This window comes from Myxocyprinus asiaticus, chromosome 16, assembly GCF_019703515.2.
Source record: "Myxocyprinus asiaticus isolate MX2 ecotype Aquarium Trade chromosome 16, UBuf_Myxa_2, whole genome shotgun sequence".
In the NCBI taxonomy this organism is placed as follows: domain Eukaryota; kingdom Metazoa; phylum Chordata; class Actinopteri; order Cypriniformes; family Catostomidae; genus Myxocyprinus; species Myxocyprinus asiaticus.
In genome coordinates this window covers 4236180-4259243 of record NC_059359.1, presented here as the reverse complement: position 1 = coordinate 4259243, position 23064 = coordinate 4236180, and the positions used below count along the sequence as shown (strand labels likewise).

At 36.7% G+C, this 23064-nt stretch overlaps 1 protein-coding gene across 1 annotated transcript in view; it reads left to right on the top strand.

Annotated features, from left to right (window-relative positions):
- LOC127454314 (ubiquitin-conjugating enzyme E2 E2) overlaps positions 1–22384 on the top strand; it is a 43105-nt gene extending 20721 nt beyond the window's left edge. The window contains exons 4-6 of the mRNA XM_051721428.1: positions 12645–12777; positions 18037–18184; positions 21534–22384. Of these exons, the coding sequence (XP_051577388.1) occupies positions 12645–12777; positions 18037–18184; positions 21534–21631 (379 nt within the window). The 3' untranslated portion in view covers positions 21632–22384. The remainder of the gene's footprint in view (positions 1–12644; positions 12778–18036; positions 18185–21533) is intronic.
- The last annotated feature ends 680 nt before the right edge of the window (positions 22385–23064 follow it).

The window sequence follows — 23064 nt, the reverse complement described above, 5'->3', positions numbered from 1 at the left end:
ATTATGGTGCTTTTTTTGTTGTTGTCATTTTGGAGCTTGACAGACCCAGTCACCTTACACTATATGGAAAAAAGTGGCAAAAATGTACCTGCTGTGTTCAATAGAAGAAAAAAAAAAGATTTGAAACAACAAACAACAAATCCCAGTTGCCTCCGCCTCTGAGACCATCAACCCGTGCATCTTATCACGTGGCTTGTTGAGCGCGTTGCCACGGAGACATAGCACGTGTGGAGGCTTCACGCCGTCCACCGCGGCAACCACGCTCAACTCACCACACGCCCCACCGAGAACGAACCACATTATAGCGACCATGAGGAGTTTACCCCATGTGACTCTACCCTCCCTAGCAACCGGGCCAATTTGGTTGCTTAGGAGACCTGGCTGGAGTCACTCAGCATGCCCTGGGATTCAAACTAGCGAACTCCAGGGGTGGTAGCCAGCGTCTTTACCACTGAGCTACCCAGGCCCCCCTAACTTTTATATTTTTTAAGTTAACTATACTCTAGCACAGCATTGTCTGATTTCTGTCTTACTGTAAACGAGGCACATATTTAACAACGTTTGTTGTCTGCAAACATTTCAGTTCATTTAAAATCTGCACTATGTTATAGCTTCTTTTTAATTCCGCTCGGACCCTGTGGCAGAGTGCGTGTTTGCTAATTAGTTTTGCACATTGACAGATCACGCAACCTTGCCTTCAGCCCACACATTATTAATCACATTTTCATTGCATCGCATTTTCTTTTTGCAGTAATTGGAGGCTCTGTAAAGCAAAGGTTCAAAAGCAAACAGGACGATGGTATGCTGTTTGTTGTAGCAAACAATTCAACTTTTGGTTATAAAGTTTTTCTTTTTTGAAAACTATTAGAGTGAAAAGAGTTTGTTTGAATGCGAAAACGTCCCAAATGTACTACCAGGTCTTATAGAACCACTTTAATGTACCTTTTTTGCTAAATTGCGGCAGTTTTCTGGTGAATTAAAGACTAGGATCCCTAAACGGCATTTTTTTATTGCAAATGACAGGTAAAATGGCAGATTATCAGTTTATAAACACTTAATTTTTGCCCTTTTTGTCACACAATGTTATCTTATTACATCAAAACACTTTTCATATAATGCAGGACATTTGAACATTTGCAGTGCATAACTAACTATGTTGACGAGCTTGTTCGAGTGTGATCAAATTGTAGCTCAACTGAGAGCGTATTCTGGTAACCGGGTTACGAGTCCTGAAGAGCACGCGAGTCGACACGTGAGCCAAAAGTGTCATAGAAGCACCTCAAAATGCTTCAGCAATTGCGTTTTTAATTTTGCAAAAATGTTGCCATGGTCACATAATTTTCATGAGATCAGGTTTCAAATGTAATGTTTTTTTTTTTTTTTTTTTTTTTTTTGTAAAAACGGTTAATCATGTAGCAGTTTATTTGAAAGAATTTAGACAAAGCTGATGTCTCATCTGTGACTTTAAAGGCACATTGGATTAGTAATGGACCAAGATTTAGACCAGGCTGATTGCCAAAAAAAAAAAAAAAGAAAGGCTGTTTTGAGATTAACGGAACAAAAATTGTGTGAAAATTGTGTCTTTCAGTTAAACAAAAAACATCAGTCCTGACTCACCACCTTCATAAACATCTTACAAATAAAAATATATTCTTCTTAACATATTAGTACTTCATAAACATTCAAATATTTACAGTGTATGAAAATACAATATATTAATCTAACTTTCTGAATGTAATATAGTTTTAACTGATAATCTGTTAAGAAATATACACTGGTGAGCCAAAACATTATGACCAATCACAGGTGAAGCGAATAACATTGATCATCTCCTAACAAGGCCACATGTCAACGTCTGGGTAGATTAGATGGTAAGTGAACAATCAGTTCTCATAGTCAATGTGTTGAATGCAGGAGAAATGGGCAGGAGTAAAGACCTGAGCAACTTTGACAAGGGCCAAATTGTTATGGCCAGACTACTGGGTCAGAGCATCTCTGAAACCTCAAGGCTTGTGTGGTGCTCCCGGTCAGCAGATGCGCGGGGGCAACAAAGGCTATCCTGTCTGGTCCAAACCGACAGAAGGTCTACTGTGTCACAAGTCACAGAAAATTTTAATGATGGTTACGGGAGGAATGTGTCACAACACACAGTGCATCGCACCCTGCTGTGTATGGGGCTGCGTAGCCGCAGACCGGTCAGAGTGCCCATGATGACCCGTCCTCCGTTGAAAGCACCTACAATAGGCACGCGAGCGTCGGATCTGGACTTTGGAGCAGTGGAAAAAGGTCGCCTGGTCCAATGAGTCCCATTTCTTTTACATCACGTGGACAGCCATGTACGTGTGTGCCGTTACCTGGGGAAGTGATGGCACCAAGATGCACTGTGGGAAGACAAGCCGGTGGACGGAGTGTGATGCTCTTGGGAATGTTCTGCTGGGAAACCCTGGGTCCAGCCATTCATGTGGACGTCAATTTGACACGTGCCACTTACCTAAACATCATTGCAGACCAGGTACACCCCTTCATGGCAATGGTATTCCCTCATGGCAGTGGCCTCTTTCAGCAGGATAATGCGCCCTGCCACACTGCACACATTGTTCGGGAATGGTTTGAGGAACATGAAGAGTTCAAGGTGTTGCCCTGGCCTCCAAATTCCCCAGATCTCAATCCAATTGCGCATCTGTGGGGTGTGCTGGACCAACAAGTCCGATCCACGCCGGCTCCACCTCACTGGTAATGTCTTGGTGCCAGATACCACAAGAAACTTTCAGGGGTCTTGTAGAGTCCATGCCTTGGCAGTCGGCACTGTTTTGGTGGCACGGGGTGGACAATGCTTGTTAATGTTATCAAGTTATTATAAAATGTTAACAATACATTTCCTATGACGCACAATCACACACATAAAATACCTCACTTTCTTCATTGAAGATGCATGTTTATGTGTTCATATATGCTGTTTTGTAATTGTTTTTCTATGTAACATGCGCTAGACGACCGTTTTTGATCGTTGCGCCATGTTTTTAAGGCATCCATCTTTTACCAGACTGAAAAACAGTGACAGATCATTCAAACGGTGTCTATTACTTTGACAGATAAAAAACAAGCAAGAAACTCTACTTAAACCTCCTTTACGTGATATATCTGCCTATGCTGCTTCACTCTCTTTCGGTCTCTGCGTGCACATGACAGGTCACAGGTATACTTTTGATGCAAAAAAAAAAAAAAAAAACGCTTTTTTATTTTGTATATAATGTTATATGCGTTAGGGAGTTTTTTTATTCTGATGGTACTATAAAAGTTATATATAAGTTTATAAATTCAGACGTCACTCGAACCATTACGGCTAAATCATTTTCCACATTCGCACGTAGTAATTTTGACCCACAGATGCAAGTGGAAATGCTTACCCTGTAGAGCCCTGTGTCAATAAAGAGAACGAATCGCTGATGTATTACACTGGATTATAGTGGGTCATTTAGTTTCAATGCTAAATCATGTGGTCCGTATGTGCCTGCAGAGAAAGAGTTCTGTCCTTACAAGCCTTAATTGGCATACGAATGCAGCTCGCATTCAGAGGTGACTTGTTTTATCTAGTCTTTAAAGCTTGAAAGAGCCGCATGGAAAGGGAATTTGGACTGATTTCCCTTTGGAGATTATTAATTTTCTGTTCCAAGTTTACTACATAATTTTCTTTCCAAAAGCTCAGTGGTTGTCTCAGCAAAGATGAGATTTCCATGCACAAGTGATACGATTATTTTTATTTTTTTTAATTATTTTTTTTTTTTTTATGCACTTTAAAGGAAATTGTTCATTTAGTTCTTGAGGTCCGTCTTGTTTTTTGCGCTGAGTGACGTCAATCCTCAGACATCTGTGGAAATCTTTTTTTTTTTTTTTTATCGCATGATTAATATTAAGATCATTTTCTGTGTTAAAGAACATCACACTTTGAAGAGCTTTAGTCAAATGCTTGTACAGCTACCATTTTAGGGTAGGAGTGGGAGGTATGACCAAAATTGTACATCAGGGTATGAGTAATTTTATATCATGGTATCACTATATATAACAATATTCTAGTTATTCACAACAGTGTCTGTACATTTATTTTCTTTCAGATGTCTTTGTTCCGCAAGTATTTTTCCCATTCAGTTTTTCCAAAGGGAATTCTTAAAATCCTTCATAAAAATGTTGTAAGCTATGAACCAAACCAACCAGCTCTGATGTGAATCACAACGTTAAAAACTTTGATTTGAAGCAAAAATTATTTGAAGATTGGACAAAAAGACAAAGACGGTATAATTAATGTCTTTAATGAGGGAATGAACTACAATGACATGAAGCATTGCGAATTATGTAATTGATTAAAAATGATGGAATGGTGTAAAACTACTGATTATAAGTAGAGAAACGATATGTATTTTATTGCAAAATATTCAGATGTATTCAAATATATAAGTAGTTTGAGAGTGTAGGGAGACCAGTTTAATTGCGTCATGGGAGTGGGCGGTCGCTGCAGAGCTCTTTTGCCGCACTTTGTTTGCCGCGATCATTGGCAGTGTAGTTCTTTACCAGAAATTCCGATATTAAACATAATTTTCAAATAATGAAGTTGAATTAACGTGGGCTGATGGCTTCAACAGTCATATACCATTGATGACAACTTTGGAGCTCACTGTAGGTCTGTCGTTAAAGGTTTATAAGTTACCCTATGGAGAAAATTAACGGGAAATTTACTTCCAGAACCCGACTTATGCACTCTATATAGTTATGCAGAAAAGAGTTACAGCATTTGTGGCATAATGTTGATTACCACAAAAAATAATTTAGACTCATCCGTCCTTTTTTTAAAAAAAAAAAAAGCAAAAATGGAGGTTAAAGTGAGACACTTACAATGGAAGTCAATGGGGCCAATTTTTGTTGGGTTTAAAGGCAGAAATGTGAAACGTATAATTTTATAAAAGCACTTACATGAATTCTTCTGCTAAAACTCATGTATTATATGAGCAGTAAAGTTGTTTAAATCGTCCTTACAGTCATTTTAGGGTTGTTGACTACATTGTCATGGCGAAGTTGTAAAATTGGCTAAAACTTTACACAGAAAAGGTTAGTAAACGATTTTATCACACTAAAACCATGTTAACGCACATTTTTATGTCTTGTGGCTATACTTTTGAAATGGTGAGTATTTTAACGTTTACAAATTTGCCCCAAGACTATGTCGCTAACAAGGTTTTTTTTTTTTTTTTTTTTACATGTAAAAAAATATGGTAACAATCGGGACTCAGAATAGGTGTCAAATACAAATTTTTTTTTTTTTTTTATTATTTCACTGCCGGCTTCTGCATTTTGTGAAACAGCATCAACGTTCGACTGTCATGAACGAAGCTCTGTACCTTACATTCTCTGCTCATCTGCTGTCATCTCTGCTTTGCTATGAGAAGTATTGATATAATGCAAAAAAATTATTTGTTCGTTCCAACATTGCTTTAGTGTTAATTACAAAAACATTTGAGTTGTAAACTTTAGACAATGACAATGGTAGGATCACAGATTTTTTTTTATATAATTAATTCAGACCCTGCGATGATAGCGTGGTGATGCGGCCTTTACAACACAGGATGTGAATTCATTTTTAATAATACAACAATTTGAGTTTGCATATACCGTGTTTACCACATGTAGGACCCAATGATTTCCGCGATGTGGAAAACACGGATGGGAATCATGGAATCCAGTCATAAAAATGGCACTAGCTACAAAACGCAGAATGTCACAGAATGGAAAATTAATGTTTGAATGCACAATTAATCAAATTAAAATCATGATATTTTTTTAGGGTGATTATTAAACCACAAAAGGTTGCAATTAAATAAAATAAAATAAATAATCTGCAGGTGCTGCGCGCTTCAAAATGAATGTGTAAATCCCTCCGATCGTCCACTGAAAACACTGCATCATGATCATCACTCACTCTGTTTTGTAGATGACAGAGAGCAGAGTGCCCTAAAGTGCACAGCGCATACTAGGGATGCACCGATCCGATACCTGGATCGGTATCGGCCCCGATCCTGACATTATAAGATGGATCGGGTATCGGTCTGATGAGCCCGATTCAAATTCGATACAGTGTGTTAGTCATGTTCGTTACTGTCAAGCTCCAAAAACAAGATAAAAGAACCATAAAAACACCATTAAAGCAGTGCATATGACTCATGCATTTTATTAAAATCCACTTTAAGACGTGTGATAGCTCAGTGAATCGCAACAGGCTGTGTTTAATAAGTAAATACTACGCCAGCGTGTTAGGGAATGGTGATGCTCTGTTGACACACACACATAAGCATGCACATGCCGCTAGCACTCACGGCTATTTTTAGCCTTCACACAGTGTGCAGTATTTGAGTGCTACTCACAAACAACATCTCTGATGTAGATGCTCAATATTTCAGTTCACTTATAATATGCATTTAGAACAGCACCAGAGGAGCATTTTACCAGAATTTGAATAAGAAGTGAATTAAACTTCTGTAAACTTGCCTACAAACAGACACATACAGGACTTCCTGGAGAGTTCGGAATGTCAAAATAAAAGCCTGAGGGTTTTAAAGTGGAAGGTGCATGATTAAAATATATTACTGTTATATTTAAAATTCTAAAAGTCAATAATAATAATAATTATTATTATTATTATCATTATTATTTGTTTACAAATTATAACAATATTTAAGTGTTTCTTTACATATTAAAGAGCATGCCCAATTAGTTCCACACAACAATGTAAAGATATTCTAAACTGATTATGCAAAAAGACAACACTGGTATCGGATCGGGATCGTATCGGCCGATACTGAGATTTCCGATATCTGAATATCTGAAGAGAAAAAGTGGTATTGGTGCGTCCCTAGCACATACAGACTATATACAGTATGTGTTTAATTAAATCAAAGCTTTTGGGGTTTTAATAATCACACTGGGCCATGTAGAGAACTGCTTATCCAGAGGTGAGAAACTACCATCAAAATGACACAGAAAAGCCAAAATAAAAGCTTGATTTAGATGGACGCATTAAATGGTAAAAAAAAAAGGCAAAACAAAACTGTTTATATGTACTGCTATAAAAATAATGCAATGTGTAAAAAAAAAAAAAAATGTAATTGAAGTAATTCTATTTTCCTTCGATTTAAAGTTTTAATAAATTCATTATAATATACACCATTTTGATAATAACATTTTAGAATTTCCACAAACTATCAAGCTGAGCCGTTGGGCCATGCCCCCTTTTTTTCAAAACCCCCGCACTCCAAAGATACCAAATGAGCTTTTGAGACCGACATAAGCAGAACCGGTTGTCAAAAACAACAGTAGCAAAATAGCGCCCTCAACTGACAACTGTTATGAGCAACATGGCATAAAAATAGCATTAAGCCTCAATAATTTGCTGCAACTACAATACTATGAGAATTTGCAAAATGATTGACAGGCATAAAGCATCACTGACCGCATTCCGCAGACACATTTTTGTTTGCTGTATACAGAATCTAGAGCAGTCACAGAGACCAGTGAGAGATCTCATGACACTTATTTCATTAACATCTTTCAGGGATTAGTAAAATATTTTTGCATACCTTTCCATGAAAAAATCGCTTACAGCACCTTTAAACAGTTGGAAATGGAATTCAGAAAAAAATAACCACAATATACATCCTGATCTCTCGTGTGTGTTTGCTTAAATATTACACCGGTTGGGCTCATAAAATGTCCTGGAAAATTGTGGCTTAAGAGTAGGAACCCTAATATAATATAAGGTCACGCTATGTATTTTACTCCGTGTTTCTTCGTCACTCTCGTGTAAATAATGTATGCAGTCCTGGCCAATGCAAGTATATCTACTGTGGTATAAATGGTATATCTGGTTCACACATTTCTATCGTTGCATCTGTATATATTGTCGTTCTGCTCCACTGTTTCTGTTATGTGGATTCAGAAATAAGTAGGTTGTGGTTAAGTTTTTTTTGTTTTGTTTTTTCTCTCCCTCTGTGTTGGATGAACGTTTGTTTGGGAAAAGAGCAGCAATGGTGTATTGGCTCGGGTGGATGTGAGATCTCGACAGAATAAGTTTGGCAGTGGATGCGGTTGGCACGGTAACGGTATCTCTCATTGAGTCGGTTGTCAGTGATGGCATTTCTCTTGATTTTCATATGGTTTGAGTTTGAAAAAGCACTCTGTGTAAGCTACTTAACTATTGATCAAAATCCCGCTCTACAACGCAATACATTTATATAATTAATAAATACACCATCGCAACCCTCAATGGACACGTCGGAGAAAGAATCGGAATAAGCTAGAAAATGTTCGTTTTTACTCACCAGACTTTTGACGAAATGTAAGCATAATGCAACTTAAAAAGCAAATCGAGAAGGGCATCTTCACATATACTGTATATAGCATTTATTTATCACATTTATATACACTGGCGGACAAAAGTTTGGAATAATGGACAGATTTTGCTCTTATGGAAGGAAATTGGTACTTGAATTCACCAAAGTGGCATTCAACTGATCACAAAGTATAGTCATGACAAATAGTGAAAAAAAAAAAATAACCATCACTATTTGAAAAAGGTCATTTTTGATCAAATCTAGACAGCAGCCATCACTCCAACACCTTATCCTTACTAAATTGATCATTTGGTACTAGAAAATCACTTGCCATTATATCAAACACAGCTGAAAGTTATTTGGTTCATTAAATGAAGCTTAACATTGTCTTTGTGTTTGTTTTTGAGTGGCCACAGTATGCAATAGACTGGCATGTCTTAAGATCAATATTAGGTCAAAAATGGCAAAAAAGAAACAGCTTTCTCTAGAAACTCATCAGTCAATCATTGTTTTGAGGAATGAAGGCTATACAATGTTTGAAATTGCCAAAAAACTGAAGATTTCATCCAAAGGTGTGCACTACAGTCTTCAAAGACAAAGGACAACTGTCTCTAACAAGGATAGAAAGAGATGTGGAAGGCCAGATGTACAGCTAAACAAGAGGATAAGTACATCAGAGTCTCTAGTTTGAGAAATAGACGCCTCACATGTCCTCAGCTGACAGCTTCATTGAATTCTACCCGCTCAACACCAGTTTCATATACAACAGTAAAGAGAAGACTCAGGGGTGCAGGCCTTATGGGAAGAATTGCAAAGAAAAGACACTTTTGAAACAGAAATACAAAAAGAAAAGGTTAGAGTGGGCAAAGAAACACAGACATTGGACAACAGATAATTGGAAAAGAGTGTTCTGGATCTTAAACCCATTGAGCTTTTGTGGGATCAGCTAGACTGTAAGGTGTGTGAGAATTGCCCGACAAGACAGTCACATCTATGGCAAGTGCTACAGGAAGTGTGGGGTGAAATGTCACCTGAGTATCTGGACAAACTGACCGCTAGAATGTCAAGGATCTACAAAGCTGTCGTTGCTGCACATGGAGGATTTTTTGATGAGAACTCTTTGAAGTAGTTTAAGAAGTTCTGAATATTATTTTTAAATTGTAATATTATTTTTTCATGTTATTAATGTCCTGACTATACACTGTGATCAGTTGAATGCCACTTTGGTGAATAAAAGTACCAATTTCTTTCCATAAGAGCAAAATCTGTACATTATTCCAAACTTTTGGCCGCCAGTGAACATTTATCACATTTTAGTTTTTTTTTTAATTTCACATTCTATCAATTTATATGATGTCATGAAATTGCACTTAAAATGATGATACAAGCTGTTGTCACTGTTTGAAATGTGAGACATTTTTAACACAAAATATTTACAAGTTTGGAACCTAATAATGAAAAATAGAATTCCACATATTTAATTGCTACTATATCAAAAGTACTGTGTTAAAAAACATTAGGTTTATGGGGCAGGGCTTTGTACAGATTTTTACCAAACCCCTGCATAGACGTTAGGAGCCCCTTGAAATATCTTTATATTTACACATTTCTTACGCTTACTACATTTTGTTTCGTGCTCTTAGGCCACGTCCATAGTAATATGTTTTTGTTTTGAAAACACATTGATTTCCCTATGTTTATGCACCTCATCCACACTGGACCGGTATTTTTTCCTCCACTGAAAACAGCATTTTAAGAACACTTTCCTTTACTACATACTTTGGGAAATGATGTTTGGAAATGGGAAAGAGTTTTCAATCGAAAATGTATTGCTGTGGACGTGGTCTTTTAATGGCAGTTGCCTGTGTAAGCAGTAGGCATAATGGGGGGGGGAAAGCCTCTTGACAGACCACCCTCCAATACACCAGTGCAGACTGAAGTGTGTATTTGTGTCCGCTGCAGTAAAACTGAGAACAAATCTAATGATTGTTTATCATCATGGGCTTTCAGAGCTGAATGTCATCCCAGCAATAGACTGATCGGCCCATAAATCTTAAATATGACACTCATCTCAGGGGAATCTAGCAGATATGATGACCCTTTTGACAAATAAACCATTACATGGCTACTAGTGCTCTTAAAGTATGCTACCACGTTTGTCTCAGCTGTCAACATCATTTTAGCAGATGTTAGAGTGAATTTACACTTATTTTATGCATTAATGTCGCTGTCAGCTAGAGGAATAGAAACGCCTTTGCAAGATAAATGTCAGTTGCTGATTTTCTTAAAAGTATCACTTTCAGGTGCTTCTTATTTATCTGATAAACCTTTATTGCATTAAAATTCCATGTTTTAAGTATCTAGTTTGCCTTTAAAAGGAATGAATTTAACATGAAAGTGCAGTGTTAGCGGTGTCTTGTGAAGCAGTGTGTCATATTGTTGTGAATTCTGGATAAATGATCTTAGGTGACTCATCTGCATTAAAAAGGCCACATTTACACTGCAAGACCTATTGAGTCCCGACAGGGTCGTACAAAGTTTTTTTTGTTGTTTTTTTTGGATTATTGGGACCTAATATTATTTGTAGGGGGCTTTTCTCAAAAAGTGCGATATCATTTGGGAAATTTTGTTTTTATTCAGCCTCACCATTATATTATTATTTAATGCATAATAGCTAAATATTCAATATGCATACAAATTGTAGACTTAAGACAAAAATACAATATTTGTGCCTTCTGTAATCAGCAGTGTTGAACACACAGTAAACATTTTCCCAGTCATTTACCTAAATCTTTGCCTTTTATGAGGAAATATTGAATATTTATTAATAATATTAATAAAATAAGCAGATATAATCACATTTCGATGTATTGTAAAAAAAAAAATTAAAAATAAATAAATATTGCATCAATGCTTTAAATCCTTGCGTTGATATTTTATTTATGCGTGAATTAATATAATTTCCTAGGGTGATTCTCTCAATATAAAAATATATATATGTGAACTTATAGAAAATGAAGCCATTTTTACACATATTTACCCCCCACCCCAATCACATTAATGAATGCAAAAAATATATATATTATTTACATTCTGAAGTATTTATACATCATAGTAGTACTCCGTTGATACTGCCAATTATATGAAATCACTCTTTTTAATTTAAAACAAATTGTACAGCAGCACGTTTATTTATTTATTTATTTATTTATTTTTATTTTTATTTTTTTTTTGTGAAATGCATGTGATAAAATACATAAAATGTACTTAAGTGTCCTGAAAATAATGTCACAATGCAAAAATGTAAATGATGCTAAATGTAGACATTTTCATTATGCAATATACATGTATACTGTATATATAGCCTATATACACCGATCAGCCACAACAGTAAAACCACCTGTCTAATATTGTGTAGGTCCCCCTCGTGCCGCCAAAACAGTGCCAACTCGCATCACAGAACAGCATTCTGAGATTATATTCTTCACTGCAATTGTACATGGTGGTTATCTGAGTTACCGTAGACTTTGTCAGTTCGAAGCAGTCTGGCCATTCTCTGTTGACCTCTCTCATCAACAAGACATTTCTGTCCACAGAACTGACACTCACTGGATGTTTTTTGTTTTTGCCACCATTCGGAGTAAATTCTAGAGACTTGTGTGTGAAAATCCCAGGAGATCAGCAGTTACAGAAATACTCAAACCAGCCCATCTGGCACCAACAATCATCCATGCGATTATCTAAACAGCCAATCGTGTGGCTGCAGTGCAAAAAATCATGCAGATACGGGTCAGGAGCTTCAGTTAATATTCACATCAACCATCAGAATGGGGAAAAATTGTATTCATTTAAATTATGCATTGCTTATAGCAAAGCCAAAATACAGCGTCCATGCACGTGGACACAGCGTCGCACAAAAGGTTATTGGTGCAGTAACATAGAAATTTTAAAGCCATTGCAAACAATGTTTTGTTTTGTTGTACGATATTTTGGGTAAAAATTTGCAACCGTAACAGCCCTGCTGAGGAGGAAGCTTTCTAGATCAAACTTTCATTTTTTTTTTATTTAAAAGGAGCAAAAAAAATCCTATTTTCCATGATATACGTTCCATTTACCATGATGCTTATGAGTTTTCCGTTGGCACCAGTGTCTTCTAATGTCTTGTTCCCTTTTGGCTTTTCACTCATGAATTAATGATGATTCATCTTCCTGTAATGACTGGTCACTTGCTCTTCCTCTTCTCATATCTCTTCTTTGTTTCATCAACAGTGCTGGTCCCAAAGGAGATAACATCTATGAATGGAGGTCGACTATTTTAGGACCGCCAGGTTCTGTGTATGAAGGAGGGGTCTTTTTCCTCGACATCGCCTTTACACCTGACTACCCTTTTAAACCCCCCAAGGTAAGAGCAAAAAATTATAATATCTGGCACATAAATGTCACATTTGGCCATTTTGTTATCGAATTTGGTTGATTAAATTTTTTATTTTATTTTTCACCCCTTTTCCATTCTTGATCAGTGAGTGTGACAGACCTCTGACAGTAAAGGGTGAGATTTTAGCGAAAATGGTTGTTTGGCTTATTTGTGTTATCCCGGTGATTTTCTAGTGTGAGAGAGTTCTTTGGTAATGGAAGGTGCACTAGTCTGATCATAGGGCCTCTTGTTCTCTCTTTGTGCCTCAAGGGACAGTTCTCGCTATCTCTCTTCCCAGCCCCCCACCAATAGAACCCAGACTGACAGCAGCAGACACCCCAGCATGTCTCAGTGGCACGCGGCCCTGGGCCCCCTGTGTCTTCCATTGTCCTATTAAACCACTTTCAATCGCTCTCTTAAACCCCTTGTAAACTAAGATGTTTGTTTGCATGAGGGCCACATTATATAATATAATGCTTTTGTTCTTCTAGCTCTTGTGGGTTTGTAGGGAGGCAGGATAGTGGAAGTCGTTCTAGTGGCAATTAAACCGTCATGAATCTCAGGCATGGAATGTCAGGGTCCATTAAAGGTTTGCCCTGAAAGCCCCAGGCACTTAGATGTCTCCCATACGCAGAACACATTGATGTTTTTTATTCTTCCTGTAGCTCCTTCAGATTCAAGCCTCCTGCATGTTAGGCAGGGACATAAATTAATGGGGACTTGGGGCAAAAATGCTACCAAAAGTGAAATAAATGCCCCTGAAATTGTTGGCAAAAAAATGCCCCTTTAAGGGGCTGTTCTGAACAAACATATTCTTGCTATAAAAAGAAGTGAGACGCTGTGCGACGAATGGAACAGAATGCAGGTATCTCAAGACACGCTTTTAAAAGTCCATTTAAACTCTTAAATGTGTCTTAAAGATGCGGTGCAGCAGTCAAAGATGTCCAAGTAGTGCATGTTTACGAATAAAAACATAAAAAAAAAAAAAAAAATGTGCAGACGCAAAAACGTCTTTTGATGTGAACAAAGCTGTTGTTATTGTTTGTTTTTAAACATCTGATATAGTTTTTACCAATCAATTCTAGGCCTAGTTATACATATAATTGCTTAAAATATAAGCTGATATTGATTTTAAATTGATAAGTTACAATCCAATTATTCAGTCGGAGAATTTCAAATGAGTTTAATTGAATTATTTGGCTTAAAAAAATTAACACTGAAAAAAAAGATGTAAAATTTGCTATTTATTTCGCACGTTTTTACACAGTTTTTCAAAGTAAATCTTAATGGTATAAAACAAAGTAAAATCGACTTTATGACAGTATTGATTAAAGTGAGTGAATTCAACCTAAACATTTAGTAAATTCAGAATGATATAAATGGTCTTAAACATAGTAAAATTTAATTCAACATATTATTAGAACATGTCACGTTTTGAATTTTCCTTACAAACACGTATTTGCTCAATACTTTGTGCACAAAACACGATGACGGTGACGATCAGCTGATAATTTTTTTTTGATCATGGGTATTTTTGAGGAGAAAATGAACTTAAAGGTCTGTTCACACCAAATCCATGATGATTTTGCGAAACGAACCTCTGACGGAATTCTGACATCTATTCACACAGAGTCCGAAACTGTTTCACCCCTGTACAGTAGGTGGCGCTGTTGTTATACCAGTCTCCTCCCTGCACATTCAGCTGTTAGATATTAATATAATGAATGCTGTTAAAACATTTATTTACCTAATTCGGCATAACTGTTTCATTATGTTCTTTTCATGGTGTTAATGCATTTTTAGGAGTATATAAGATGAGTAAAAAGCGCTGTTGCATAAATATGTATTATTTATATTTGCACATGTATTTATCAACAAATATCTTACAAGCGGACTCCTGAATCCAACTTCTCTTTTATTATGCCTGGATAATATAACGCAAGTTACAGCGACATAAATACATGTGGAATAATGTGCATTGAGAATAACAGTTTAGGATAAAATAGGATGCATAAAATTTAAATAACATAAAAGATGCGCGTGGTGAGTTGAGCGCGGATGCCACGGTGGATGGCGCTATGTCTCCGCGGCAACGCACTCAACAAGCCACGTGATAAGATGCGCGGGTTGATGGTCTCAGATGCGGAGGCAACTGGGATTCGCCCTCCGCCACCCGCACTGGGAATTGGGCATTCCAAATTGGGTGAAAAAGGGGAAAAAAATCCACAAAAAAATAAATAAATAATATATACGAATATTATAAAAGATAATACTGCTCACTGCCTTTTCTTTATTTAAATTATTGCAATAATTTGTTATATTGTCTTTGCAATAAAAATAGCAGTGTGGTTCTGCAATTCGTTTGTCTAAAACATTGCATAAATCTTTTTATGGTATATTTTAAAATGAGCTTAGTCCAAACAAACTGCCGAACCTCGCTGCTATTTTTAATGCCATTAGAATATAACAGGCACACTAATTTATTCAATAATGCACATGACAAAACGCCATGAGCAGACACTCAAAAACAGACCGGGTTTATGTTTGCAGTACAAAGTGTTCATGAACTGCAACTGTTTGTTTTTAAGTAAATAATTTTCAGGTGTGTATCATCAGCTCGTCCAATGCCGGTGTTTGCCAGTTGATTAGCGCCACCAATGCGCAGGATTGAGCAGCGGCAGCGGCTGACAAAAATCTCTTATCTCATTGGTCAGTCAGTTTTCATCGTAGTCCGAAGAAAAAAAAAAATCGGATCACTCTCAGTTAAAAAAAAACCCTTAGGATTGTCGGAGGACGATTTGTCGGACTGGGCATGATTAGTGCCATCGGAATTCATTGTTACCATTCAAAAGCTTGTTCAGGGGGGCCTGGGTAGCTCAGTGGTAAAGACGCTGGCTATCACCCCTGGAGTCGCTAGTTCGAATCCCAGGGCGTGCCGAGTGACTCCAGCCAGGTCTCCTAAGCAACCAAATTGGCCCGGTTGCTAGGGAGGGTAGAGTCACATGGGGTAACCTCCTCGTGGTGGCTATAATGTGGTTCGTTCTTGGTGGGACGTGTGGTGAGTTGACCGTGGTTGCCGCGGTGGATGGCGTGAAGCCTCCACACGCGCTATGTCTCCGTGGCAACGCGCTCAGCAAGCCACGTGATAAGATGCGTGGGTTGACGGTCTCAGATGTGGAGGCAACTGAGATTCGTCAACCGCCACCTGGACTGAGGCGAATCACTAGGTGACCACAAGGACTTAAAAGCACATTGGGAATTGGGCATTACAGATTGGGAGAAAAAGCTTGTTCGGAACGAACATTCGTACCGGGAAAACGGGTTTGGTGTGAACAGGCCTTTAGACTGCACAAAACAACAAGTTGCCAAACGTGACAACAAAATTTAAAATAGAAATGGTGTAAATAATTTGCAAACAGTGAATCCATGCAAGCTAATTAATTATTCAAGCCTGGTGCATGCTGGGAAGACCAGCTTCAAAAAGTATATAAGATTAACTTGTTTTATTTACCAGTGAAATTTACTCAAATTATCAAATAAATATGAAAAGGTTATCTACTTTAGGATTAATACATGATAATGCATTGTAAAAATAAAACAATCATGAATAATACTTATAGGCTAGAGCATTCATTTTTACAGGTTTGAATGTAGAATTTACTTAATATTTTCTAGTTCACACTTAAATTGACTTATGTTCTGCTATATTTACTACACCACTATATATACACTATATTGCCAAAAGTATTCGCTCATCTGCCTTTAGACGCATATGAACTTAAGTGACATCCCATTCTTAATCCATAGGGTTTAATATGATGTCGGCCCACCCTTTGCAGCTATAACAGCTTCAACTCTTCTGGGAAGGCTTTCCACAAGGTTTAGGAGTGTGTTTATGTGAATTTTTGACCATTCTTCCAGAAGTGCATTTGTGAGGTCAGACACTGATGTTGGACGAGAAGGCCTGGCTCGCAGTCTTTGTTCTAATTCATCCCAAAGGTGCTCTGTCGGGTTGAGGTCAGGACTCTGTGCAGGCCAGTCAAGTTCTTCCACACCAAACTCGCTCATCCATGTCTTTATGGACCTTGCTTTGTGCACAGGTGGCATCCTATCACAGTACCATGCTGGAATTCACTGAGCTCCTGAGAGCGGCCCATTCTTTCACAAATGTTTGTAGAAGCAGTCTGCATGCTAAGGTGCTTCATTTTATACACCTGTGGCCATGGAAGTGATTGGAAAACATGAATTCAATTATTTGGATGGGTGAGCGTATACTTTTGGCAATATAGTTTATATATATATATATATATATCTTTTTTTTTTTTTTTTTTTTCTGTGGTATGACAAAATGTGCCCTCATAAAGGGCAGGGGGAAAATGTTGCCCAAAAATGGAAAAGTTTGTTTCTGACATGATTTAAGCTCCTTTTTAGTGTGGTATAGCTAGGGCTAAAAAAATAAATAAAAAAAACATTGATTTTCCGATTATTCGCAATCTTCATTTGAATGATCCCAATATTGAATCTTAAAATCCCAAGATGTTTTATTTACCAGTTTTGGTTGTTTTGATTTATTATGTCTGTATTGAACTGCATAGTTTTGGGTCCTGTTGTTCATTTTTAAAATTAATATTTATATAATGTACAAATTTAGAAGGTTTTCTGTATAATTTACAGCATTAGCTATGGGAGAATTGATTTTGTATGTTAGCAAAATGAACATTATAATGGAAGTATACCCAAATTAATAATAATTTTATCAAAATTAAGATCTTGTTAAATCTGTGTCAATACCAGCCCTAGTTATGGCCTCTATCTGGCCTGACAAATATTAACTAAAGAAATGAAGACATGGGGAATTCTGAGAATGAAATGTACCTGTTCATAGTCATTTATTTGCATGTGTTGTGTTGGTGCACGATTTCAGTTTTCCGAAAAAATGCTGTTTACATACAGCTAAACCTAATCCTCAAAGCTTTTTCATATCGAACGCAACTTGAAAAGGCAGGACAAATTGCTGACAAATGGCCTCTTTACACCAAAAGCAACATAAATACTCGCCACTTGCACATTCACACCTTTGCAATAGATGGTGCTGATCACCTAGTACTTAGCCTACTTAAAAAGTTTGTAAATCAAACGTAGAAGCACTTTACGAAAGACAAGCAAGCACATTCTCTAGCGATCCAATGGAAAAAAGAAAATCAGTCTTCCTTTTAGTCTTCCAATGAATTTGGTATGTTTTCCCAGGTAACTTTTCGAACGAGGATCTACCACTGTAACATCAACAGTCAGGGTGTGATCTGTCTGGACATTCTGAAGGACAACTGGAGTCCAGCTCTCACCATCTCAAAGGTGCTGCTGTCCATCTGCTCTCTACTCACAGACTGTAACCCAGGTGAGACTCAAAACCTTCAGCTTCAACTTAAAATGTAATTGCTTTAACGTTTTATATGTGGTTACATTTAGTATACACCACAGGGTTTTCTTGTAGTTGCAGTTCTATGGAGGACGAAGACTGCCGTTATTAAAAATATATAAATATATTTGCAAATAAAGGTAAAAAAAGAAAAAAGTGTACATCTAAATACATAAATAAATGTTCAAATCTGACATGCATAAGCATTATATTTTTATTTCCTTATGTATAATTGAATTAATTTATTTCCACATTTATTTATTTCTACATTTTTATTTATTCATGTATATATTTCCATATTTATTTATTTATTTATACATTAATGTATTTTTACAAATATTTATTTATTCATGTTTATATTTCCATATTTATTTATTTCTACATTTCTTTGTCCGTATGGTAGTGAGGGGGGCGCGCTTTATCCCTGAGGCATAGCAGTTGAACTCTGACTGCTCCAGGGTGGAGCTGCTTGGAGGTCACAGTGACATCTTGTGGTTGACAAAATTAAATATAATTGAAACATAGTCACAGATGGGTGTGGGCGTGCATTAAGAGATTGTGAAATGTACCTGGCTGTGAGTTGAGCGAGTTTAATGGGAAATGAATACCTGTATTAATAATATCTGTAATATCTCAATCTTATATCACTACTGTTTAACAAAATGTATATCTCTATACAGACTCTTTTAAAACTCCCTGCAGGGATTTCTAAAACAGCCGGGACTCTGCTGAAAATTTTGGCTGACAATCTGAACAAAAACTGCGACTCCAACAGATCTGATAACAGACACTTTTTACATTGTCAAAAGCAGGGTGTGCACATGAAATGATCCAGTATCATATGTAATACGTAATATGTAATGCAAACGTGCTGATGTTGGCGATAGGAGCTTGCCGAATAGGTATAGCCAAACTAGGCAGCTCAGCGAGGGTGGCAAAAGGGCGAGGGAAAGAGAGAGAATCCGCTCAATGCCCATGCATAACGCTACACAGCTGCTGCTTTGGGGCACGTCTGTAACATGTACAGCAAGTGTGTATTGTCTACCACATTGCTTTCCGTATACTACACAGTCAATAAAATCATCATGTATATGTACAATTATGGGAAAGAATATAAATATATTTACACAGGAATGACAGGAATTAACGTATCATGCGCAATGCGCCCGCCAAGGACATGCACTGTAAGGGCATTTTACATGGCACGTAGTAACCGAGAGTCCCAATTCATTTTCAGTTGGACAAAGGCGATAGGAGGCAAAACAACTGAAATGCTTAAAATACAATGCGTATTTGTATTTGCCAATATTCTTTTCCAATATACTGGATACTGATTACTAGAGCATCTTTCATTCAAGCAGACCTCACGCATGCACTTGTCTTCTCCATACAGTAGGCCTACAGTATCCAGTCAAACACTAACACACCAGGGCTCCAGACTGCGACCAAATGGTATTTTCAGACCGTTTTTCTCGTCGGTGCGACTAAATATTATTATAGGTTGCACTGGTGCGACTACAGTGTTGGTCAACTTTCTCTCTCTCTCTCTCTCTCTCCTCTTATAAGCTGCCGTTTTCTGTAAAGCAATATCAACTGGCAAACAGCGCTGTGTGCTACCTGGATTAATGGACAGAGATGCGTGAAGGCAGAACAGGTGCGTTTACTTGCGGACTGGCCTTGGGCTCTCAGCTGCGTCGTGCAGTGTAAATCTTTAACGGTACTTGCCCGCTGGCATCTTTCTAACTGTAAATGTGCATATTTAAGATGATATTTTTGCTCGTGTACTGAAAGCAATGATACAATACACACTCATTTGACATATTACAAGCACACTGCTCAAAGCGGCTGCTCTTGGCGTTGTGATTCGGCCACTGAGCGGATTTCTTCAGCACCTGTGGACACGCAGCGAGAAACAGTGAGAAGTACAGAAACCATTTAAATTACATTTTGACAATGTAAAAAGTGTCTGTTATCAGATCTGTTGGAGTCGCAGTTTTTGTTCAGATTGTCAGCCAAAATTTTCAGCAGAGTCCCGGCTGTTTTAGAAATCCCTGCAGGGAGTTTTAAAAGAGTCTGTATAGAGATATACATTTTGTTAAACAGTAGTGATATAAGATTGAGATATTACAGATATTATTAATACAGATATTCATTTCCCATTAAACTCGCTCAACTCACAGCCAGGTACATTTCACAATCTCTTAATGCACGCCCACACCCATCTGTGACTATGTTTCAATTATATTTAATTTTGTCAACCACAAGATGTCACTGTGACCTCCAAACAGCTCCACCCTGGAGCATTCGGAGTTCAACTGCTATGCCTCAGGGATAAAGCACGCCCCCCTCATTACCATACGGACAAAGAAATGTAGAAATAAATAAATATGGAAATATAAACATGAATAAATAAATGTAGAAATAAATATTTGTAAAAATACATAAATGTAGAAATAAATAGGGGAATAAATAAATGTGGAAATAAATTAATACAATTATACATAAATAAGGAAATAAAAGTATAAATGCTTATGTATGTCAGATTTTAACATTTATTTATGTATTTATATGTACATACATTTTTTATACATTTTCTTTGGAATTATATTTATATAAGCATTTATTTTTAATAACGGCAGTCTTCGTCCTCCATATAGTTCTGTGATATTTTACAAGGAATGTGGTGAATCTGGACTTGGGTTGGTGATAATCATCAGTCTGTAAGGCCACATCCACACTAACGTGTTTTTGTTTGAAAACGCATTGATTTTGCTACTTTTACGCCTAATATATCTTTAATACTTTTGGAGTTAAAGGCACTCCAACTTATGGAAAAACAACACAAAAAAGTGCTTTTTCCCCATTTTTGGACTCTCACCATTGGCTTATAATCCAACAAGGGGTGCTGAAGTCAACTGATTTTGGTAATTGACCTACTTATCTGTGTGTAAAAATAAAATGATGCCGACACCTTTCTAACGTTTTAAAAAAAAAAAATTTTACCTTTAGTTTTGCCCCAAAATCATAGGTGGAAATTGTCATTTTGAGCCCCCTCTCTACACAATAATGGATTACTCGGTAAATATTGATTCATGGCATTTAATCATTTGGCTTTCATCATCATTTAAGTCTATCTTTCGTTAGGAAAAAGTGTGAACAAAACAACAAATTTAAGTCTGGGAATGTGTTTGTTTACACTAGTGGCACAAAATGACACACTTCACCTTTAAATTACCACGTCATTTAGTCCCTACATAGAAAAACGTGGTTCGTATTTGTGCTCTAGATTATTTGGCTCATTTATGTGCTGATGTTCTTGTGTCTGCAGCTGATCCTCTGGTTGGGAGCATCGCCACACAGTACTTGACCAACAGAACGGAACATGACAGAATAGCCAAACAGTGGACGAAGAGATATGCCACATAAATCACCCTTACAGTATTACCACATTATACACACACTATATCCCCTCCGTTCTGCCCCTTCCGTGCCTCTCTACCTCTCCCCATTTGCTCAAAGCACACTCACCAAGTGCAACAATACATCTGGCCCTTCTTCCTTCAACTTTCTGTAGCCCTTTCTGTGAAGACAACTGTCCTTTAGTTCCTTGTTGACTTGAAAGCTTCTTTTTATACAAAGAATAGATTGGGACTTTATTTTTCAATTATCTGAATGTTTGAATTACCTTAGGAGAAAAGGAATACTATTGTTGTTGTTATTATTATTATTATTATTATTATTATTATTGTCCTTCAACTTAATGTATGTATATCCTTTCTTTTTAAGTGGCATCAGGAACAGTATACAGTATTTATAAGTACAACTTATAAATTACTTTTTTCATCACCATATACCAGTAGCGTATTTCTTTTCATTTTCACTCCTTTTGTTAGAAGTCAGTAAAGCAATGTGCATGTATCAGGATGACAAATTGCATCCATCAAACTCTAAACTCGGCTCACCTTGATTTGTTTGTATTTTTTTTAAACTCAAACGTCTTGGCAGCCACTTGAAAATAGACTTGCTTGTGAATTAAAAATAAAAAATAAAAAAATATATATATATAATGTGTACATATTGATACATGCCACCTCTGGCCAGAATGGACTGTTGTGCACTTGCTTCATGGAAAAACACCATAAATAAACACTGTGGCTGAATTGTCATTTACTGTATAAATTGTCTCCAATTTTGTTGTTACCGCAAACTTAAAATCACTATAATGCATGGCCTCTATCGCAAGCCCTTTTGGCATTTAATCATTGGATATGAATTGTAGATACCATCAATTAAATTTGTACTAATTAAAATGCTCATTCATGAAATCAGAAATGGGATTACTACTAAGGAAAGTGCACATTTTTTATATCAATTATTACATTTGCACTAGTAAAAACGTTAACAGTGTCATTACTTGCAGAAATGCCAATTCTTGAAACCAAACATTTTATTTCAGCTAGTAAAATACATATGTATTTTTCTGTAATTGCACTTGCACTAGTAGAATTTCTCAAAGATCTGTAATTCACTCTTATTCAAAATGCAATGAAAGGGTTCTATAATGAATGTATTACTAGTTGAAAAATTCTAAATGTAGCAAATAAGCAGTGCACTTCTCGCTAGTAAAAATTATATTTTTTCATATCAGTAATTACGTTGTTACTAGTGCAAATGTCCATTCATTCCTGATATAAAAAACTGAATTACAAATACAGATATCATTACAGATACAGATATCTAGTAACTAGTAAAAAAGCCTTTTAATATACCTTTAATTACTCTCCAATTTCTTGATATATGAAATCCATTTCCAGACATCAGGAATTGGCATTTTCACTCATTGTAATTCAATTGTTTAT